The sequence below is a fragment of the Miniopterus schreibersii genome (genome assembly GCF_964146895.1).
Source record: "Miniopterus schreibersii genome assembly, chromosome: 11".
In the NCBI taxonomy this organism is placed as follows: domain Eukaryota; kingdom Metazoa; phylum Chordata; class Mammalia; order Chiroptera; family Miniopteridae; genus Miniopterus; species Miniopterus schreibersii.
This window is the reverse complement of record NC_138111.1, coordinates 37954463-37978708: the sequence shown is the minus strand read 5'-3', so window position 1 is coordinate 37978708 and position 24246 is coordinate 37954463. Positions and strand designations below refer to the sequence as shown.

The following is a 24246-nucleotide window of genomic DNA, read 5'->3' as shown; positions in this document are numbered from 1 at the left end:
ATTATGATAGTACTAACTGGAAAGGGGAAAGCCTAATATCCTGAGAATTACAGTTTTTCACTTGAGAATTTTAGTCATATATTTTTTATTGTGGCAAATATATATCATAAAATTTACCATTTTAATGATTTTTAAGTGTACAGTTCAGTGGTATTAAGTAGTAAACAGTAACTTCCCTTCCCTCCCCCCCTCCTTCTCCCTCTCCCTTCCACTCTCTGAAAAGCAATGGGAAAATTATCCTCCAGTGAGGATTGAAAAAAAGAGGGCTCAGATAAGCCTAATTAAAGCTTGGTCAAGGAGATAGTCTTTTATAGTCACATGGTAATTAAACGTTTAATTTTTTGAAAAACGGCCATACTGTTTTCCTCATTTCATATTCCCGTCGGTAATGCAAAAGGTTTCCAAATTCTCCACAGCATTGACATACCTGTTATTTCCAGGATTTTTGTTTCATTTTGTTTTGGTTTTATAATAGCCATTCTAATAGGTGTGAAGTGATAGCTCACTATGGTATGATTTGCCTTTCTCTGCTGATCAGTGATGTTGAGCATCTTTTATGTGCTTTTTGGACATTTGTATATCTCTGAAAATACCTATTCAAGTTCTTTGTCCATGTTTTTTCTTAGGAGTTCTTCATATCTTCTGGACATTAATCCCTTGTCAGATACATGATGCGCAACATTTTCTCCCATTTTGTGGTTGCCTCACCACTATCTATTGATAGTGACCTTTGATACACAAAAGTTTTTAATTTTTATGGTCACATATATGGTAAAAAGATTTTTCTACTGTCAATACCATTTGATTATTTGATCATCCATTCTATTGGTTTATGTGTCTGACTTTTGATTACTATAATTTTGTAGTAAGTTTTGAAATAAAAAAGTGTAAGACCTGCAGCTTTGTTCTTTTTCTAGATGGTTTTGATTATTCAGGGCCCCTTGAGATTCCATATGGATTTTTGGATGCATCCTTTCTTTTTCTGCAAAAAAACACAAACCATTGGAATTTTGATTTATAAACATGAATCAAAACATGAATGTCTTTCCATTTACTTGTGTTTTATTTCATTTCTTTCAGCAATGTTTTCTAGTTTTCAGTGCACAAGCCTTTTACTTCCTTAGGTTTTTTCCTAAGCATTTTATTCTTTCTGATGATATTGTTTTAAAGAAATTGTTTTCTTAATTTCCTTTACTGATTGTTCATTTTTAATGTTTAGAAACCAATTGATTTTTGTGTGATTTTGTATTCTGCACCTTTGCTGAATGCATTGATTAGATCTAACTGTTTTTGACAGAATTGTTTAGGTTTTCTAAGTATAAGATTATGTTGTCTGTGACTTTACTCCTTTCTAATTTGGGTGCTTTTGATTTCTTTTTCTTGCCTAATTGCTCTGGCTAGAACTTAAAGTGCTATGTTGAATACAAATGTCTTATTTCTGATTTTAGAGGAAAAGCTTTCAGTTTTCCACCATTGAGTGCAATGTTAGCTATGGGTTTTTCACATATGGATTTCATTATGTTGAGGTAGTGCTTTACTATTTCTAGTTTGTTGACTATTTTTATCATAAAAAGTGTTCAATTTTGTCAAATGTTTCTTATGTTTCGATTGAGATAATCTTGTGGTTTTAATCTCTTCATTCTGTTAATGTGGTATACATTGATGGTTTCAAAACTCTTTAGAGCAACCCAAGTCTCATTGAATTTTTAGAGTTTAGATATTTAGAAATCCAAGATATTTTGTGAATATGACATTGTAGCTCAGGGCCTGAAGGTTTATCCTTGAGGAAATACATTAGGTTTAGCATGCACTTTGGAGGCTTGCTTTCTTCCCAATGTGAGAACATACTGACTTAGCAATGGTCATTCTTGGACATTCTTATTAAAAGCTGACCTTTATACCTCAAATATATATGGGACCAGACTCCAAAGTGCAAAAAACAGTTAGTTATGTAATCAGTTGCAGATATCTTGACAGGAAGATATTCCTAAACCATATGTCATTTTCCTAGTAACAGGTAGAAAAACTAACCTTTAGGTAGGTAAGAATATATTCTCAAACCAAAACTATGAATATCATACTCAGAAGTTGACTGTTTTAGTGTGGAAATACATATCTGATGGTGAAGTCTCCTGAGGAATCTACCAAATCCACCTGAGAAAGGGAACCTAAGTTTCCTAGATTTTTAAGTTCATATCTCCTCCTCCCATTCCTTGCCTAGAGTGTGGTGCGTTTTCCTGAAACTAGCAGCAAAGCAATGCCTCTGTACCATCGTCTTTTTCCTTCCTGCTTATTGCCTCCTTATTACCTATCTTTTGACCTTACCTCTGCTTCTCACCAGTAATTTAAAAATGATTAGTCTTCCATTTTCCCCATCTATCCCCCCCCCCTTTTTGTTAATTTTGTCACTTGAGGATATTTTTTTCTATTGATTTTTAGAGAGAAGTTGGGGGAGAGAGAGAGATGGATGTGAGAGAGACACATAGATTGGTTGCTTCCTGCATTCACCCCTGACTGGGCTGGGATGGAACCTGCAACCCAGGTATGTGCCCTGACCCTTCGGTCTGTGGGCCTATGCTCTAACCACTGAACAAAACTGGCCAGGGCTCCCTTGTTTTTTGAGCTGAATAACAAATCATCAGTTATGTCTAGTACTTGCACTTTTACAAAATTTAATTTCTCTTCTGCGTTCACCAAAAGGCCCTGCTTTTATCCAAGATCAATTTCCATCTTAACCTCTTCTTCAGAACCCCTTGTTCCTGTCCCCTCTCCACTCACGGTGGAATCCATCTGCCTGGATCAAATCCTGGCTCCCTCCTTCCCTCCCTCCCTCTCTCCCTCCACCTCTCAAACGCCCCTAATCCAGTTCCAAACTCCTCCCCACATGGGCCCAAGGTCCTCTTATTACGTTCTCTCTGGAATGTTCTCTCCCAGTCTTTCCCAAGGCCTGCTGCTGCTGCCACCGGGACCAGACTGTTCTATTTCTTAGGATACTAGCAGCTTTCCCTAAAACTTTCTCTGTTATTAGATCCTTCTGCCAGATTTTTCACATTGATCTGCAAAATCTCTGGGCACAGGTAAGCCTTCCATGCTTCATTGTTATTTGGCTGAATGGATTTGTTGATCTCAGAACAGGTTGTTTTTCCTCAAAAAAAATGCCCTCAACTAGGAATGTCCCTTAGTCATATTGAGGAGCTTTTTAAAATGCATCCACCTCTAGAGATTGTAATTTAATTGGTATGTCTGGGACGCGGACATTGCAATGATTTAACACCTTTGGGGGATGGGTGTCTAATGCACATGTCTAGGTTTGAGGATCAGTACAAACCTCCCCAACCTACTACTCTCTACTTACTTGGCTCCTCTCTAGAGTTCCCGTTGAATCTTTGTCGATGCAGCAGCCCACCCCATAGGGAACCTTTTACTCTCTGTCCTCAGCCTTAATTCACCCCCAAAACAACAGGAACAGAATGTGCCTTCAGGGTTTTCCAAGAAAGCTGCTGGGAAAGTTGGCAATGCATCTGGGCCTGGTAAGCTGCCAGAGAGATTTTAATAAAAGAAGCTAGAAGAGCCCAGGCTGAAAAAGAATCCAGGGTGATCACAGTTACTTACATTTGTTGATGAATTGCAAACTGCCTGGAAACTCTGGCAACATAATATTGTTGGGCAGTCAACCCTGTACTCACCTTAGTGCTTCTGCCCTGTTTTCTGTTCTAGCTTTGATTACTGAGACTGCAGCTGGCCTTTGAAGTCTTCCAGTCTGAAGTGGTCATTTTACAGACGAGGAAAGTGAGGCCAAGGGAGATGTAATTTAACAGAAGTCCCACAGCTAAACTGGGGAGGAAGGAGGCAAGAAACCCAGCCATCTTTATGAGAGTCCAAAGTTCTTCCAGACTCACCCACTTCTCACCTATTTATTAGTCTGCTTTGGAAATGCCACTGATATTTATCAATGTGAAAAGTGGCAGTTTGGTGAATGCCCAAGAGAAATTAAGTTTTATGAAAAAGCAAGTGCTAGAGGTAATTGATGATTCATTCTTCAGCTCAAAAAACAAGGGAAATAAATAGAGAAAACATCTATCTCTTTAAGCTTCTCCATAACTCTCACAGAAGGATGAGTTTTGAAAGGCAGTACAGATTTAATGCTTAGTTTTGGGTCTGACACATGGTAAGTGTGCAATACATAGTCACAGTTAGTTTTAATGGAAGATGTTTCACAGTTTCACACAAAATCATCACTCTGCAAAACAGAAACACAACGAAGGCCCCACTGTTTCCTTTCTGAACAGAGAGAAAATGAAATTTTGCAAATTGCAGTTGTTGCATTGATTAGGGACTCAGTTTTTCTTTTTAGTTTAAACGTGTATTCAGGTTATTTTTCTCCATAAAAGAAGTTGATCTCTCATTTTTAACTCCAAAGTTCAATTGTTAGTAATCAGTGCCAATCAAGTTGGTGTAATTAGCTACATTTTATATGTGAACTTGGAAAAGTGAAGCAATCTGATGACAAGTGACAAGGGCTTGCTTGCATATTCATTTAAAACATCCAGAAGAAATCAGGTGAGAATCGGACACTTACACCAGCCAATAAGTGTATTGCCTACCAATGGTACTTGTCCAGCAAATAATTTGAGAAATGTGAACAGTTTAGTTATGTATGCTTTGAAGGGAAAATTTTTTATTCCCTCTATAGTTAATACAAAATGCAATGGCTAACAAATATAGACTGTGTGAGCATGAAACTTTTTTTTTTTTTTTGGTTAGGACCCTCTTTGATGCAAGTAATAGAAACAAATTATAGCTAGTTTAAGCAGGAAAGAATTCAAACCAAGGACAAGATATCATGAAGGTACTAGAAGTTGTGAATGCAAGGTCGTGATACCTCCCTCATTCTGTTATTTCTTTTCCTTTCTACTCTTTTTCTTTTTTTTTTTTCCAAGCCTACTTTTACAGTTTCTCACATCTTCCTGGTGGGTTAAAGGTTCCCAGATTGTATCTTCAGACTTAGATTTTGTAGATATAGCTGCCCCAAGAGAGGATGATCTTTCACAGTCCCAATTCCACATTCCTAAAGAAGGTTCATTTGGGGTCAGTGGCTCATCCGTGGATCAATCACCCGTGGCAACATAGGCAAGTTCCAGAGCAGAAGGACAGCTTCAACAGGTCACCCTTACAAGCAAGCTAGGGAGGCCAAGGACAGGCTAGGCAGACGACCAATTAGATATCGACTAAATGGCTGTAACTGACTAAGTACTTTTAAATAATTATTTAACTTGATCCTCAAATCATGACAGACAACTCTGTACTCAACTCTCTATAACATTTTACACTTTGTCATATCTTTGTTTATCCAGTTTTCTGATAAGTTTATGAATTTTTGTATTTTTAGTGCCTGACATGGGGGGGTAAGGTAGAAGAACATTTGCTGAAAGAATGCACGACTAATCCTGTCAGGTAGGATAGTGTGATAAGAAAACTTGGACAAACTTAGATTAAGTGACAGGATGGAGATCCTCAGCTAACAATGAGTATGGAATCAGCTTCTATAGCCTCAACCCCTTTCCCCACCATCAGAGTCCTTTCTACATCCAATTGTCCTCTTCTCCTGTCTATCATGTCAATGACTGACATGAAAAGATTTGGTCTGGTGTTTAAAATTGTAAAAATAATAGACTTGAAATAAAGGCACAATGCACTTTCTAAGAATTTGATTCTGTCTTCTTGGTACATTGGTTAAGAATAGCTTTCAAATAACTACCAAGAGTCGGTACTTTTCATTTAAATGTTTAAAGGGAGAAAGACTCTTAGTCTATGCTTAAAATGGCAAAAATAAGGTTTATATATTTCTGTTTTAGGTGCTTTATTTTTGAAAATGATATTTGACAAGTCAATCACTCCTGAAGAGGTAACCACTTCTCTCATAATTTTGGTGATGTGTTTTTTTTGTGTGAGGCTGCTTGGGAGTAAGGGGAGAAAGCAGCCATCACCTCCTGGTCCATGGTCCCTCCCCATCATAGGAAATCTTCTTCAACTTGGAGACCATCCTTACCTTACATTCACAGAGATGAGGAAGAAATATGGAGATGTTTTTCTCATCAAGCTCGGCGTGGTGCCTGTCCTAGTGGTGAATGGAATGGAAATGGTGAAGCAAGTACTGCTCAAGGATGGAGAGCATTTTGCAGGCAGACCTCAGATGCATACGTTTTCTTTCCTGGCAGACGGAAAGAGTCTTACATTTTCAGTCAATTATGGAGAGAGTTGGAAGCTTCATAAGAAAATAGCCTCTAATGCTTTACGAACTTTTTCTAAAGCAGAAGCAAAATCCTCTACCTGCTCTTGCTTACTCGAAGAACACGTCACTGAGGAAGTTTCTGAACTGGTAAAAGTCTTTGCAGAGTTGACTTCCAAGAATGGTAGCTTTGATCCTAGAAGTTCCATCACATGTGCAGTGGCCAACATTGTCTGTGCCCTTTGCTTTGGCAAGAGATATGACCACAGTGATGAGGAGTTTCTTAGGATAGTTAAAACTAATGATGACATACTCAAGGCTTCCAGTGTAGCTAATCCTGCGGATTTCATACCATGTTTTCGCTACCTTCCACTGCGAATTATAAATGGTCCTCGAGTGTTTTACAAGGCCCTGAATCAGTTTATCGGACTACATGTACAAGATCATCTTACTACATATGATAAGGTAAGAATTTAAATTCATGCCAGGACAAGGAATTTGTCCTAAGGCAAAAGAAGCAAAAGATAATGATGAGATATGTTGATTACCCAGAAAAATTGTATGTATTCTTCTTTGGTTCTTTTCACTAAAATTTTGCCATACTGACCCCTACCCAATCTATTAGGAAAAGTGAGTTCCAGTCATTCAGTTCTCATGTGCGAACTTTAAGAAGAGTTTTGAATTTTTTGAGACCTCAGAGATTTACCCAGTGTGTGGATAAGGTACATACTTGAATTATGAAACTGTAACTGGCTGATGAATAATGACCATGTATGTTTTTTCAGTGAGTTGAAGAAATGAACCAATGATTTTGTCTCTTCCATTTTCCATCTGAAGCTACAAGGTCTTAAAAGTATCAGCATATTTTTAAAGAGTGTTTCAAATAATTACAAAGAATATTGTATAGGAAGCTTCCAATTTACCCACTTTTTCTACTTGAGTCCCTTTACTATATAGAAATGAACTTTGAGATCGCAACACATGTAGGAAGTTTCTTGAGGTGACAGAAGTGGACCTTGTTGTGAGGTCACCCAAATCTTCTTGGCCCAATTTGATGGCCCACAGAAGAACCAATTTCTCTCATGAATTATGTATGTACTAGAAGGAATCCTAGATCTTTGAGGCCGATTTGCTCAGATGATGGCATAGTGAAAAAAATAGAAATGAAAAGGCGGAAAATTGAGCAAATGAAGAGCTGTAAGGAGTTAAGTTCCTTCCACTGAAAAAAAAGAGGAAGTGAACAATCCATTTCAAGGTACCAATGAGAATTTTAGAACAAAAACAGTAAGTAAAAGAATTTGTAAAGTCATACATTTCCTTCCTACTCCCTAACCTACCTAAGCCTCATCTCTTTCTGCATGGTGATTACAGTAAAATTCTTACAGTGGGTTTGGAAACCTCTTAGTATATTCATTGTGCAGCAATTTCCCTGTAGTAAGTTAATCTAATTTTTTAAACCACGCTTCCAGACATAGGTACTTTTTTTTTGGTTGAAAGAAATCTTAAGAAGAAAATTGAGTTTGGTAACTTTTTTTTTAATTCTACATACTTTTAAAATCGAGCATTACCATTGACAAGTAAAATTGGTTGCAAGTTTTGAAATGATCTACTCAAGCCTTTATATTCCTAAGCAAACTGAGTTCATTTTATATTACATGGTGCATGGGATTCCTGTGTGATGTGAAATGTAGGCAGGGATCAGTAATCATACTAAGGTTTGTCTCCTCAGGACCATATGCGAGACATCACTGATGCTCTGATTAACACATGCCACAACAAACATGCCACTGCCAAAACTGCCACCTTGAATGACGATGAAATCATAAGCACCGTGAGTGACATCTTTGGAGCTGGTATGTGAGAGTATTTGTCAACATGTAAGGCAAATAAGGATTAATTACATTTTTTTGTGTTCTATTGTTTACGGTTTCAAGTATTTCCCTCTTTTGATATGGATCGTTTCATGTAGTTATCTCACTCTGCATAAACAATCTGACATTCTGCCTCGTCCCGTGTCATTTGGGAAACTTTATTTTCATCTCAGGAGTAAAGAATTGAGTTAATGATGGTCTCCAGTTCATGTGCATTAACATCATTGTTCATGCGATACCTGGCCTTGTTTGTTTCTTTATTACTCTTTATCCTACATCCCACTCCCAACCCATTGACATTTATTCTTAATCTGCTTAAAGTGTTGCTTTTTAATTTTATGTGCTCTTATGAAATAGGCTTTATATTGTCATGTATTACCATGTATTCTTATATTATCATGATCTTTAACTTATGAAAACACCCTTGTTATTTACATCTCAGTCTATTTCTAACATTTTTGGTGAGGCCTCCTTGTATTTTTAAGATTCAATCATGGTTGCTGGGTGTGTTTCTAATTTGCAGCTTTAGTCAGTTGCATCATACTCCATGGATGTATCTCCCACATATTACCCATCTGCTGCCTCTGGGGTGGACACCTGTACTGTTTACAGCTCCCAACCTGCACAAATAATGCTGATGTTGAAAACCTCGCTAATGCTAAGATTACCATTTTGTCCATTGGTTTTGCCTCCTTTTAAATTAGAGCCTTATGCTGAGACACAGAGTTTCTGGATCACCCAATAAAAAGATTCTTGAGTTTTCATGCAGATCATCAGAATCTTAGAAAGACGATCAGTACTACTATCATTCCTAAATTTCATATTTTGTCACCCTTTTTGCCTATGAAGTTTCTTATAGTTCCTGTAAGATACTGAGCTGCAGGAAGAAAATTTCCTTAGTATAGCAGTAACACCAAAAAACTAAAGATGTTTTAGCAGTTTCATTTTAGGTGGAATATTCTTCAAATTCATTTTTTCCTTTTTTTTCTTTTATACCATATTTATTGGCAATTTGGTTCACTTTTTTTCTGGAATCTATGCATCTGTGTTCCTGAAATTTCTTGCAAACAAGAGGCATTTGTTTTGATTTGTATTATTTTTTCTATGCAAATAGCCCTGCTTCCCTTACACACACACACACACACACACACACACACACACACGATTTTGATCATGATTTAAATTTGATGGGTGCACTGGTTACTTATCATGCAAATGTGATCATGCCTGTACTTTGCATTTCTTCTGCCAACTATGAGTGCTAAATACTATTATTAGAGTTTGTGAGGTCATTTTTTTAAAGCCTGAACACCACTGAATACTAAAGACTGGTGTGTGCGTGATTAACACATCAAGTGGGCTTCATTTTCATCATGATTTGATGACATATTTCAGAACAGTGTAATACTGTCAAGATCTTGAAAAAATTAACAAATATAAAATTTTGGCAAATGACTGGGATATAGATTAGTGCCACCAGATGTGCACAACACAGTTAAAAATGATTTGTATAAATGTGTGCAGAACAAAGAACATCTAGTATAATGCATTACTATATAATGCATTTATTTGCTCAACAAACATACCTGATAGAATTTGTATTTTGAATTCAAATAAGAGTAATAAAGAAAATTAATAGGACATAAATTTCCATATGTGTCTGTTACTTCTCTAGTGATATGTAATAGAATATTAGAAGAAAACAATTGAGCTCTAAACCACATATTTTAGTGGAGAAAATTTGCAAGCACACTGTTTAATCAACACTACCTTATTATTAACATTTATATTTCCATATTTGACTTTTCAAACTGATAACTTGATTTCTCCTTTGGAAATAGTGAAGGATCTCCCAAAATCATTTCTTATGACCTCAATATTTAGATAATCTATCAAGATAAATAATATGTTGCTTAAGTCTTAATATAAAAAGCTGAATTCATGATGATAAAAATATGATTCTTATTATATATCTAGATAGTCCCGGGTCTTGGATGTAATGTTCATGACTCTACAATGGACAAAATCAGTGTCTGTCATGCAGTATTCATGGCTTGCTCTTTCGTCTTCTGCTAGAGAGTTAGAGTCAATATATTCTGAATAGAAGCCAATATTTTCACACCATACTGTGCTCTACTATAGTCAGCAACTTCACTTGGACAACTTAGTTTTAGGATAATTTCTTGCAGTATAAAGTCATGGTACAAATTTTGTGACTTGGAAATTGTAGAAGCTACTGGCTCACTATAAGAGACTGACTTATTCAAAAGATCTGAAAACCAGTCTTGAGAGGACACTCTTCGAAAGGAGTTCCCTCTGCTCTGCAGCTATATCTGGGTGTATTTCTTGTACACGTTGTGTTGCAAATTGTTTAGAGAACAAACAAATGGTTAAGTCTCATAGACTTGAATTTAAGTGTTAGCTAGATCTCTGTGTAGCTTTGGTGAAATTTTTAACCATACCCATGCTACAAGTTTCTTACCTCTAAAGTGAGACTAATTACGCCCCCCCCCCCCCGCCATCTCAATGACAATGCAATCAAGTGATCAATGTATGCTATCATCATTGTTGATGTAATCATCACCAAAGAAACCTGGAAAAAAGATATGTGGATTTAAAAATGAATTTTTGCTACTAGATTTTATTTTGTAGAAAACACAAATAGCATCATTAATTTTGACATTTAGTCATAATAGAGGTGAATTTACAACTGAAACAGTCTAGAAAAGTTTTTTAATGTGGCATTTCTGAGTGTTAAGTTTTCAAGAAATGATCACATTTTTGATGTATTGTTAAAGTTACTCTTGAGAAAAAAATGGCATGTGATGTCTTTTTCTTGCTTTTGCTTGCATAATGAAAAGAACTTAGCCAATGTATAAATAATCTCAAAAGTGATGATACCTTGTTTAAACAAACTTTAATGTACAATAATTACTTTATTGTGAGTTTATTAATTTTCAGTTATATTTAGATTCTTTTCTCTGGATTCACATATTCAAATATGAAGTAAATTGAAGATACCAATTTTGCTAATAATTTTCTCCATAGCATTTTGTCTCATTTCTTTTTCAGGGTTTGAAACTGTATCAACATGTCTGTATTGGAGCTTTCTTTATTTGATACACTATCCAGAAATTCAAGCCAAAATTCAAGAAGAAATTGGTAACGTGCTTTCGGATGAAAAATATAATTTTTGTCATTGTCATTTTTCTTATTAAATAAAAAAGACCCTTTTCTTTCAGATGAAAGCATAGGGATGAAATCACCCAGATTTGAAGACTCGAAAATTTTGCCCTACACAGAAGCTTTTATAAATGAAATATTCAGACATGCCTCCTTTATTCCTTTTACTATTCCACATTGGTAAGCATACAACTCTCCTTTGAAACAGCAACCAATGGTGGTTGGGGGGAATGAGGAATCTAAGGCATTAGAATACTTTAAGTCTTTTTAAATATAGATTGTGTTAGTATATTTTACTATTATTTTAAATCTTAATTCATTTTATTTTAAAATTCTCTAATGAAATTTTTACAGGGAACAATAGCATATGCATGAATGTTTTCATAACTACACTAGGATGTGATTAATTTTCATCTTATATGTTCTAATTAAGGGGAGGAAAGGATATAGAAGTCTCAAACAATGGATAATCCAACCATAATATATGTTTGGACCTGAAGTATTGTACAAACTCACTTAACTTCCTCTTATGAGCAGTCTTAACCACCTCCCGATGTGGCTTCATTTTCAGTAGCTTAGAATTTTGCTGGGCAATTGGCTAAGGAGGCCAGTGTTGCCACAAGTAGATTAAACAGAGTTTATATATCTATAAATATCCATTTATAGATATTTGAAAGTTTACTGAACCTTAAACCAGACTCTCCAACTCACAAATGCATGCCAGTATAGATTGAGTGGACAAGCTTTATTAAATATTAATGTGGACAACCAACATCCTAGCAGTGTGAACTATCTCCATTTCACACAATTAAAATAAAAAATGGAATTCTCAGTGCTTTTTCTCTTCCCATCTTTAAATAGTGAAGGAGTGGGAATGTGTTTTACCTCAGGGAACTGATGGAATTATGGTTATTTCACAGCAGTAGGTAGTGCCTTCAGCAGAGGTGTCCTAAAGGGCCAGACCACTAGCTGAGCGGAGTTAAGGCCAGACAGTAAGCAACACGGTTCTCTGTATTTTGTCTCTTTACTTTGTTTTCCATATGCACACACAATGCTGTCCACTCACAGTAATCCCTTTCCTGCATATCCTCTTTCTGGTGGAAGTAAATTTCATCTTTAACTTAGGTTTTAAAAATAAGTCCTATTTTTAAGGAAACAATTCTTTTGTCCCAATGACTTTCATAAGATGACTTTGGGTTCTTCATGAAAGAGTATGACCTACAAGCTTTACTGAATAATCAGGAACAGAGAGCCTCTGAAAATTTACAGGCACCATTTGGATTAAATAATAGTTATCATCTACTCTGGATCCCTGAAAACACATCAGAGGACATATCTGATAAGAAAATGTATCTTAAAACATAAGTGTTCATTATTTTATTAAGAGGGAAGAAATAAGTTAATATAAAATAAAAGAGCAAACACATTGACCAACGAGAGTAGTGGGATACAAACCAAGAATTTTTGCACAGACATAAAAGACATCTTATATATGGTTTTTGGGACTAATCTATTTTTCTATACTACCTGGAAGATTACTGTTTTCCATTTAAAAGGCATGGGATCAAAAAGCATAAAATACGTTAAAATAAAATGAATTAAAACAAGCTAAATGGAATAATCATAGATAAAAAGATCAAAAGTCTTGCTATTACCTATAACACACACACATGTATATGCACACATACACGTACACCCCACACAAGACTAAACAGTACCCTAGTAAATATTTATTATGTATATGTTACCTAAAAGTTATGTGGAAAGCCACTTTCACACACACAGTTTCAGAAATATGTATGGAGAGAGGGAAATCCTACAATTAATGCAATTATATATTGAATTCTCCTTTAGAATAGTTACTCATATTTTAATAATAGTGAGATCAAATTTTCCATGCTAGGTTTCTATAAAATAGGAGCAGGTCGGTTTTTTTGTAGAATAAAATTGGAGCACAGGAATGTATTGAGATAGGAGAGTGATCATGCATAGAGGGTAATCTTTCCAAAAAAATTTATCTATTCCTTTTTTTGGCATTCCCCTTCATTGGATTTTGAGGACACCTAATGAATAATATCTGTATTATTTGACAAAGTTCAGTACCAGCTACAAGATAAACATAAGTCAGATAGAAATTCAAATAAGAGCTTTACTAATGATCAGAACTAGTTTGCACAGTTTAGCTTAGAACTGAATCAAGTAGGCTTGCTCATAGTTCCCACCTGAATTAGACATACTCTGCCACTCAATCTCTCGCAAGGTTGAACAACAGCAGTTTCCCCTGGAAGTACAAAGTCTACTTCTTTAAGCTCAGCCCATTAGTGATTATAGATGAGATGCACCTTCTCTATAGGTTGGCTCATCAGAAGAGAGAACCCAGAAGGTTATCAAACTCATCAAACTGAAATGTCACTGCTGCTCCTCTGGGGAGAAAGTGAGTGTTGGGGCCATCTAGGAAGTTAGGGAGTGCCATATGGAAACATCACACGATTTAATCTAATCCATACACAATTACAGAGGTATAAAGAACAAAGTATACAGTTTGCATAAAGAAGTCTGAGTATGGGACTAGAAAAAACAGTTATTTATTTAAAGACAATTTAGAGATTATCCAACACAAACAATATCATTTCATAGCTAGGAAATGAAATCATAGAGTAGATATGAGATTTGCCCAATAGTTCTTTGTGAGCAGTGTCTAGAGTTCAGGTTTTCTAGTTCCAATTCTATTGTTCTTTCTACCAAATACTAAAAGATTTTATGTGTGTTTTTTTCTTGATCTATTGATAAAGGCCAAAACACTTTGGATATACAGAAAATGCTTTATAACTTCCTTATAGTTTCTTGATATAATTTGATGTGTCTACTTATAGGCAACTTTGTCATAGAAATATTGAGATCATTTTCCACTGAGATTTTAGCTCATAGCAATACTTTAAATATGTTAAGTGCTCAGTATGTTTTACAAATACAAAAATAAATTACTAATTTGACAATAGGTGGGAGATGTATCAACTAATGAAAGAACGAAGACTTGTAAAGATTTCATATCATTATAGTTGTTTAAAAGACATTAATAAATATAGCCTGTGAGTTGTGGGCGGCAGTTTAGGGACGGGCTGTTTGAATCCACGGGATGTGCTGTGTGATAATGATGTGTTTTGCTTTCCCAGTACCACAGCAGACATTACTCTGAATGGCTATTTCATTCCCAAGAATACGTGCACCTTTATCAACATGCATCAAATAAATCATGATGAGTAAGTCACCAAAATTATTTTTGGGGGTTAAGTTTGTTTATTTGTTTGCTATTTATTAATCAGGGAAAGATACACATTCTTAACCAAACTTCATTCCTTCTATTTCTCTTGAAAGAAGTTGGAAGGAAATTCAGTTTTCTCTTCTCACTGATAATGGGAAGATGGTATCTTAATACAAATTCATTCAGGGCAAATCCAACTTTGAAAGTGGGCTTACTGGGGGAGATGTAGGCCAAGGACTTCATGGGTTCACCCTCTGTCTCGGTTATGGCCGGTTGATGTTTGAACGGCAGCGCGAAACCCCCCAACAGCATGTGAAAGACCAGGCAGAGATTTTTCTTTCTTTTTGTTTGTTTGGTTTTCCTCTACCTCAGCACCCAGATCAGTGCCTGGCACATAGTAGCTACCCAATAAATATTTGCAAATAAAATATAGCTAGATTCTCATCTATATCAGCTATAAAAGGAGAGCTGAGCTGAGGATACCTCACACAGAGGAAGTGAGGCCGATGGCAGCGGTGATGGTGGTGGCGGGAATGATGATGGTGGCAGCTAGTATTGATAGACCCTATGCTGGGCCCAAAATCTTGAAGCATCTCCTCTGAGCCTCAACAATAACCCTCTGCAGTGGCGCTACCATGATCCCAACTATACAGCGGAGGAGACTTTCAGCCAGGCGACATGAGTTACCTAAAGCCACAAGTTCAGCAAGTAGTAGAAGCAGGACCACATTCATTGTTTATTGGCTTAACAGAAATTGGATGTTGCACGTGGCCGGGGCTTACTGCCTCCAGTACACCGGGAGAGACTGAACCCTCGCGCTCAGCGGGCCGCGTATACAGTGCTCGGCACAGCTTCGTTGCCTTCAGCCAGGATTTCCTGACTGACGTCTCATACTGCAGGCTGTCTGGGAGAGAGGCCATTATCCTGCGCGCCTAACAGCACATTCGCTGCGCAGGCTGTCCCACTGCAAAATGTACTGTCAGCAAGATTGCCACCTCCATTCTTCACCCTCAGTGAATGCGCAGAATAAAATCGAGCATTAAAACCCCTCTGTAGCCCTGGCCGGTTTGGCTCAGTGGTTGGAGTGTCGCCCATGGACTGAAGGGTCCCGGGTTTGATTCAGGCCAAGGGCACGTACCTCGGTTGCAGGCTCGATGCCTGGCCCTGGTTTGGACGCACGAGGGAGGCAACCAGTCAATGTGTCTCACTCGTATTGATGTTTCTCTCTAGCTCTCTCCCTTCCACTCTCTCTGAAAAGTAATGGAAAAAATATCCTCTGTTGAGGATAAAAAAACAAGACAAAAACCCACTGTAAGGAAAATATAGTCAGTGTAAATTTAATGGCATTTGTTCTCAGTTAGCACTACCCCAAGTGCCTTTAAGTGTTCTAGTATCCTAAGAATGTGTGATTATACTGAATACTGAGTAATATTCAAACAAATTGTGTTAACACAGGTGCTTATAAAGAAATACTATTTGTATGGAGGCACTTATTTAAGCTAAATGAGTATGTGATTCAAGACTTGATATCATGGGAAATTATTCCTATTTAACTAAAACAAAGGTCGCAAACATAAGCACCTACTGAGCAGTGGAAAATACCAAAAATGAGAGAATTGCCTTTGTGGAAACAATAAGAAGAGGTCATCTGTTGTATTTGATTGAGCTCAGTAAACTGAGGTCAAGCAGGACATTGTCCCAATGTTGTCAGCTCTATCAGTTATAAGGCAGAACTTAGAAATGGAAATTTTCATGTGGAAGCTTCTGATGTTTAAATGTTCACAGCAGGAATTAATTTTAAAAGAGTATGAGAGCAAATGAAATTTATTAGAGGGCTGAGTATGACTTGTAGGTCTCTAGGTCTATGACTTTTGGCATAGAAAGAAGATAAATTTTCTGCTAGAGAGTGACATGGATACACAAAGAGGCCCAGTTCTTCATAAAGTAAAGTGGGTCCCTCATGTACGGTTTCGGGTGTGCTAGGGAACATGCTAGCGTGAGTTGTCATAGACAAGCCAGACATGGTGCCTGAAACAAAAAGTGGAGGGGAAAGTGAGAACCAGGCTCACAGATGTGGGCAATCCCTCCGTCACACCCACTTCCTGGTGACCTGGCAGCTCTGTGACAATGTATAAAGGCCTTTTGCTAAACATATTTGTGAGAGAGTGAGAGGTGTGGCTCATTTTGCTTAAAGCAAAGGAGATTGAATATTTATTCCTTTTTACTTATACCAATATTTTGGAATATTTGTATAACAATTTTATAGAACTTTTCATTTAAAATCATAAAAAATTGAAATAAATTTTCAAGTATTTTATTCACTATTTGATGAAACAGAAGTCATTTTAGTGAAAACTAAGAATAAGTGTACTAATTCTTTATGATAACTAAACTTATAAATAAATTAGAGAATTTTATATACAAAAGTCATAATCATGATATACCTACATAAATATATATACATATAAATGTTTGAATATTTACACATATATTTTACATAAAATTTCTAAAGGATATTCCAGACAAACATTTCATGCAAAACGAAATTATTGGGGAGAAGTTGGCAAGAATGGCAAAATGATAAAGTGATTTCTTTTGTCTTTTTTAAAATGCAACTTTTATCTCTTTTATACAGAACTATCTGGCATAATCCCAGTTTATTTAATCCTGAGAGATTCCTAAACGAAAACAGGGAACTGAATAAAAATCTTGTCGACAAGGTTATGATATTTGGAATGGGAATCCGGAAGTGTCTTGGAGAAGATATTGCACGGAAGGAGGTCTTCATTTTCATGGTTACAGTTCTGCAGCAGCTCAAGCTGAGCAAATGCCCTGGGGCCGAGCTGGACCTGACGCCCATGTATGGTTTAGCCATGAAGCCCAAACCCTACCAGCTCCGAGCAGAGCTCCGCACCACCGGTAGTACTTAGATTCTCAGGCTGGTGTCGGCTTTCTAAATTAAGTCAGAAAAATTATGTGATTCAAATTCATTTAAGAAGCAACTTAAAGTATGTACCCTAAACTATGCTATTTGTTCAATTATTTGTCTATCATCTTAATATAGGAAGTGATTTTTAAAGTGCATGGTGTAGCCTCAGTTCTAACATGAGAGATCTTGTCTCCTAAGGATATTTTAAGGTAATAATAAAGTGTGATGTAATTCGGGGGCTTTAAGCCTATGTCTTATGTGGTAATGTCCCAGGTGCCGCTGTGAATGTGAAAGGAAGGGAAAAATGAGTGGTGGATTGAGCAAGGAGGTAAGGAAGATGAGATGTGTTTACCTTACTTTACACCAGCTTCAAATAGACAGGTATATTTGTATTGGTTTTAAATACAAGATTCAGAATGAGAACAAGGTTCTGATGTTAAATATGTATTTTTCCAGTGATGTAGGAAATAGGTGCTCAAGAGGTACAGAGAAGGAAGCCAGAGTGGCCTAGAACAGAGAACATTTTGTGGTGTGGGTAGATGAGTGGAGTTCATTTTAGAGAGAGAGAAAGGACATAAGGGGGCATTTCTCCAAAATCCATTTCTGTATCGGCTCTTATGTTTTCTGTATTAAGAATTTAATTTCAGGCCAAACTGGTATCTTTACAATGCTATAAATTTATTTTGACACCTACTAAGTATACATGTGTATTAGCCTGCTACGGCTGCTATAACAAAATACCACAGTCTGGATGACTTCAACAGAAATTTATTTCCTCACAGTCCTGGAGATCAGAAGTCCAAAATCAAGGCGTTGGCAGGGCTGGTTTCTCCCAAGGCCTCTCTTGTAGATGTCCTCACATGCCCTTTTCTCTGTGCGCACACCCCTTTACCTTATAGGAACACCAGACATATTATATTAGACCCTCATCCTACTGCTTCATTTTAACTTATCTGTTTAAAGATCTTACATTCAAATAAAATTTCATTCTGAGGTACTGAGGGTTAGTACTTCAACCTATGAATTTTGGGCAAGGAAAAGGGCACAATGTAGCCCAGAACAACATGAAAAATAAGAGCAATAATTTTAAAATATCTTCCAGTATAGTAACAGCTTATGTGTGTGCTTCTTTAATTGACTTTGTCAATGAGCAAAGGCATATAAGGTACATAAAGTGGACAGTGAAAAGTACATTGAAGCATTAAGGGGAGGTACATTATAAAGGACTTGGAAATCATGCTGGTAGATAAAAGCATATCTGGGATCTAATTTACCTGGAAGAGCAGTCAGGGAGGGCTGGCTCTAGCTAATGGCCATGCTGAACGGTTGCTTCAATGAAAGCAGAGAAATTAAACAATTCAGAGACAGTGAGGATTAAAGTCAGGACTTAGTCTTTCTTTTCAAATATAAATAAACTCAGCATTATCCTTGGGAATAAACAAATTGGATTGCTTGTCCTTTTTTGTGAAAGCTTTTGAAATTATTTATATTATCCTCATGACACTGTGTCAAACAGAATCTATTTTTGCCTTTTTTTTTTCCATAAGAGCCTGTCAAATCTTCTGTATACTCAATAATAATGGGATGACTAGAACACTATCCAAATCTTGCTATCTGTGTACCTGGTATGTTCTTTAAAGAATTGTATTTTTCTAACCTCTTCTTTTTTAACAGTAAGCATATATGATTTGGTACTTTTATTTTAATACATTGTATTGTAAAGTGCTAATTTTCACTTTTACTATGTTCCTGAGGCATAATCAAATGGTATACCATTGAGCTTTCTGTACAACTCATAAGTTTGCATTATATGTATTTTTAGAAACATGAACAAGAATAAAATAGGAAAAGTATAAAAGCAAAGTAGGAATAACTTTTCCTTGTCATTTAATATGTAAAGATGAATTACTTTTAATTATATGTATTTGCTTATCCTGAAGTAATGATTTATTTTATGAAATGTAATCAGAAGCAACACAGTGGTTATATCAAAATAACTTATATTAACATACATATTTTAAATTATCAGCCAGAAACAACACACAGAATTCATTATGACCACAGAGGAGTTGATAATATGTGAACATATGCATCAGTGATAAACCAAGATGAATTAAGTCCTTAAAGTCATTGTATATGAAGTAAAAAAAAACACAAAAATAAAAAACAACAAAGTTATAGGAGTTAGATATCTTGCTATCCACAAGTACATATGGCTACTTATAACTCCGTGTTCTCCTTATAGCTACAGCCCCTTGGGGCTCTTGGTAACATCATGAAGACAGAGACCACCCTGGAAACATTATCCTCTGAATGATGCAAGTGGGATGCTCTTCAAAGAAGAAAACTTGCTCCAAAATTTATGAAGGCATTTATATAGTCCCACATTGCAGTTCTCTAACTTCTTTCCAGTTAAACCTATAATTCAGATGTGATTTCAATCCACATAACAGAATCAGAAAGCAGAACCATTTTGGGGAGGCAGAAGAGGTCTTTGGGGATTTTACTGTCTACATAATTATTAATTAGACTGTAAAATCTACAGATTCCAGGCCTCCAGAGGGGTGGATACACAATGAGATTTTTCAGATTCACACAGCACTTCCCCACAAAACCTAAGATTCATACTTTAAACAAACAAACAAAAAACCATCCTGTGTATACCTTGAATCAGAAATAGCCAAAAGGGAGTTGTTTTATGGCTTAACAGGCTGTAAAAACAAATTCCCTGTGAGGAATGCACCATGGGCTTACTTTTCAGATTAGAATAAAATGCAGGATGCAGGCAACTGATTCTCTATGACATATTTTTAACAGTGAGAAAACCTAAATAACAAAAATCATAGAAGTTGATACTTCCCCTTCCACCCTTCATCATGCTGTTTACAGAGAATAATTTACCTGAATTCACTGTGACGATCAGGCCCCTCCAATAGCAAACTACACTCGTGCGCACAGTACCGTCGCCTTTATCTGCTGCTCCTGTGGACAGAAGCACGTTGCAAGAATGAATTTTCCAGCTAAGTGAGATCATCGAGTCCCAAAGTGCTCATATTAACGGATCTTATTAAAAGTCTTTCTGAGTTGCTGGTGTTTTAAAATGCCTTTACTAAACATAAGTTTATCTTTCTCAGGCTTTATGGTGACATTTATTTCTAAATTTACTGCACGGACTGTACTCATTTGATGGACTCTTGACCACATGCTGGACCCCTGCCCCAGTGCCTGGTTTCATTCATTATTTTAATGTGAACGTCCCTACTCTCTGCAAGCTGCACAAATTCAGGGCCAAGTCTGTTTGGCTTTCCAAGTCTCCCCAGTGTCCAGCACTGTTTCAGGTACCTAGCAGATAATCAATAAATGGTTGCTCAGTCAATGTGGAAATGAATTAATAATTAAATGAATGGATCTAGTGGGAGGGCAGGAAAATATTTAGCAAAGGGAAGTGTCTGAGGTTTTTTAGTATGGAATGTATTTGTGGCATCTCTGCTTCTATTTTTATTTTTACCTTGTTGCCTACACCTAAGGCTGCACATCTGCTCCATTTCCTCACACTTCTTTATGCTGTAAGATCCAGGTCTCATCAAATAATCCCTTAATTCTTTTTTCTAACTGACATTTTTATGGCACCAAATTCCATCTGGAAATTAACTGCCTAACCGTCTCTTCAGGACCACTGTCCAAGTGTGTCCTAGGCATTTAGTAAGCTTTCCAAGGGCAACATCTCAGATGTGTCCCAAAAAGTCACTGTGCTTCTCCCACTTTGACCTCTTCATCTTGCCAACACACATGCACATCAGCAGCTGACCTTGTCACTGACTTCACCAGGGGCACTTGTAGTCTAATGGCATCTGTCACTTCTGGTCACTCTGATGGAGAGAAGGGATCACTTCTTTCACCCTGTCTTGTTTACACCCAAGAATGGGTCTCGGGAATATATCTGTTTTTCAATGGTGTAACTGAGAGCAGTGATTCTGAAGGAAGCTTACTTGAAGATTTGGGGATATTGGAAGGGAACACGCACACACACACACACACACACACACACACACACACATTAAAAGCTCATGTCCTGTCACTTACGGCCTAGCCCAGACTGTCCCCAGGACCTCACAAGCTCCCGGTGGACAGGTCCAGTGCCTCCATTCTGCACCTAAGCCTCTGTTCCAGTCCCTGTTAGAACTGTCCACTCCAGGTCTGCACTCTGAGGCTGGTAAAACAAAGAAACAGACTAAGCTTCTCTCCGTCCTGGAGAGATGTGGTTCATCTTCTGACCCTTGCCCGGGTGTAACTCCTGAATCTTCACTTCCCACCCTAGGATTAACCTTTGCAAGAATGACACAAATGAAAGCTTTAACTTCATTCAGGGCCAATCTTAGGACTCAATGGCGGAGAAGCCTGGTCTTATAACATAACAGATATTTATTACTTCCTTCCAAAATCTGGGCTATTTATTCTTCCTGAGCTTCATCGTGTTATGCTAAGATTAGAGAAACAAGCACTCATCTTGATTTGCTATAGTTCTCTCAAGTCACTGTTGTTTCACTGCCAAAGAAAAAAGCCTGAAAGTCTTTGAATATCTTCTGTGTGTCAGGCAATGTAGTAGGCATTTTGAAATAATTAATTTTGGCACAAACCATGGAATAGGTATGAATACCTTTTTGCAGAAAAAGAAGCCCAGAAAGATAAATAATATAGCCAAGATCACTCTGCTGAAAAGAATTTGATCCAGGATGAAAATCTCTATCAAACTCAGTTCAAAGCTTGTGTGGTTTCCAGGACGGCCCTGGTTTCAGGGTATATCCCTTAATTCAAAGAAAAATTTTATGGCATCTGAAATATGTAAAATTATTTTTCTAGTTGCAGTAAGGATGAAGAGCTTAAAACTTCCCTTTTGTCTCCCATTTTCCCACCTTCAGCACCAGAAATCTAGAGGCAATATACATCAGCAAGATGAATCTAGGAAATCGGCTACCTGTATAAGAAGTAACTGAAATTCATTCCAAAGTTACATCATTCAGAAAATCAATTTAAGAGAGATTAAAGACCTAAATAAGAAAAGCTAAATGTTGAAATGTTTACAAGAAAATGTTTAGAACAGTAAGAAAAGAATTTTTAAACAAAACACAGGAAATGCAATTCATAAGAAAATTTGTAATTCATTTACTGCATTGACATTTAAAATTTCTGCTCAACAAAAAGCTCAATAAACAAATGTAAAAACAAACCATGGAGTGGGAAAGAATATTGGGGCAACACCCGTAACAGACAGCAAAGGAGTATCCAGAATTTAAAAGAATTTATTCAAATCAATATGAAAAAGATAACCAGCGCTCCCCTCTTCAAAATAGACAAAGTTTATGAACTGGCAAAAACACGAAGGGCTAACAAACATGAAGAGTTACTCACCTTAATAATAATCAGAGAAGTGCCTATTAAATCAAACTAAAATACCATTTTACACCTAGGAGACTGGTAACATTTTAAAATTCTGACAATGCAAATGCTGGTGAGTGTTTGGAGAAATGAGACTGCATTCACCCTTGTTTACAGTGTAAATGGTACAAGCAATATAAAGTTTGGAAATTTTTAATAAACCACTTGACAAAAATGAAAACTTTAACTTCATTTTTATTGAAGTTAAACTTGAAGATGCACTTACTTGATATTCAGCAATTCTATCAAAGAAACTCTCACACATACACAAGAAAACATGCATTGTCCACTAAGCTTTCTTTTGCTTTTTTTGCAATACTGAAAAATTGGAGACAACTTAATGTTCATAAACAAGATACTAGATAAATATAATTACGTTGTAATCATATAACAGAATGTGCTACACATGCGTAAACAAGTTTACTAGTGTTAAGTGAATCAACATGGCTAAAACTAAATCATGTTGGGTAAAAATAGTGCATCACAGGAGTGCACGTGGTGAAGACATTATTTCTGTAAGTATTTTTAATAAATGAAAAGTATTGCTTTACATTGCAGATACATGCATACAGAGCCACAGTATAAACACATACATGGGACTAACAAACAAAAGTCAGTATTCTGTGAATTATGCATGTGTGTTTTTATCTATTTTGTTAAAAAAGTATAACTGCTTACATGGAAAGTGTAAGATGCCACATGTAAATAGAATGCTGACAAAAACATGATTTATTTTTATTCCAGTTTAAGCTTAAGCTCTAAATATAGTGTGGCAATCATTTGAGCTTATAAATCCCCTCTACTGCTGTGAACTCATATAAAGGGTGAAGAAAAGTTTAAGAATGGCAAGTATCATAAAATTCATGATTTTGGTCTAAAGAGAGAGTGAATCTTCAGACTCTTCGACTAGACTAACTGTGAGTTAAAACACGAGGTTGTAGAAGTCCAGCATTATTTAAATTAAAACAAAAGCTGACCTCTGAGCATAAGGAAAGAGAAAAACTTGTTTGTATAAAATGTTAAAAGTCTGGGATTATTCATTGATTGATTAAGAAATGCCACACCCCTACATAATATTATATTTAATTTTTAATGAATGTTTTCAGGTGCCTACTCTAAGCCAGGCACTTTAGATGCCAGACAAAAAAAAAAAAAGACTAAAATATGATTCTTAACTTCGGAAGCTCTTTAAAGGTAGAGGCAAATAATAATTGTGTATGTGTGTGTGTGTGTGTGTGTGCCCGCGCGCCCGTGTGTACACAATATGCAATTTTCTCTTTTTGTGAAAAGTTTTCAACAGGGTAAGTGCTTTTTGGGGATCAAGTGTATTTGTATA

General features: G+C 36.5%; 1 protein-coding gene across 6 annotated transcripts in view; it reads left to right on the top strand.

The window, feature by feature from the left end:
* The window catches only part of LOC308563645 (cytochrome P450 1A5-like), a 36807-nt gene extending 15966 nt beyond the window's left edge, over window positions 1-20841 (top strand). For 3 of the 6 annotated variants that reach the window (XM_081150897.1, XM_081150894.1, XM_081150899.1), the window contains 6 exons: window positions 5856-6694; window positions 7959-8082; window positions 11173-11262; window positions 11343-11463; window positions 14457-14543; window positions 17181-20841. In XM_081150897.1, coding sequence (XP_081007023.1) covers window positions 5873-6694; window positions 7959-8082; window positions 11173-11262; window positions 11343-11463; window positions 14457-14543; window positions 17181-17475 — 1539 coding nt within the window. In that variant the 5' untranslated portion in view covers window positions 5856-5872 and the 3' untranslated portion in view covers window positions 17476-20841. Of the gene's footprint in view, window positions 1-2917; window positions 3078-3717; window positions 4021-5429; window positions 5455-5855; window positions 6695-7958; window positions 8083-11172; window positions 11263-11342; window positions 11464-14456; window positions 14544-17180 lie in introns of those variants that run through there. The other 3 variants (XM_081150896.1, XM_081150898.1, XM_081150895.1) reach the window with 3 other exon arrangements.
* The last annotated feature ends 3405 nt before the right edge of the window (window positions 20842-24246 follow it).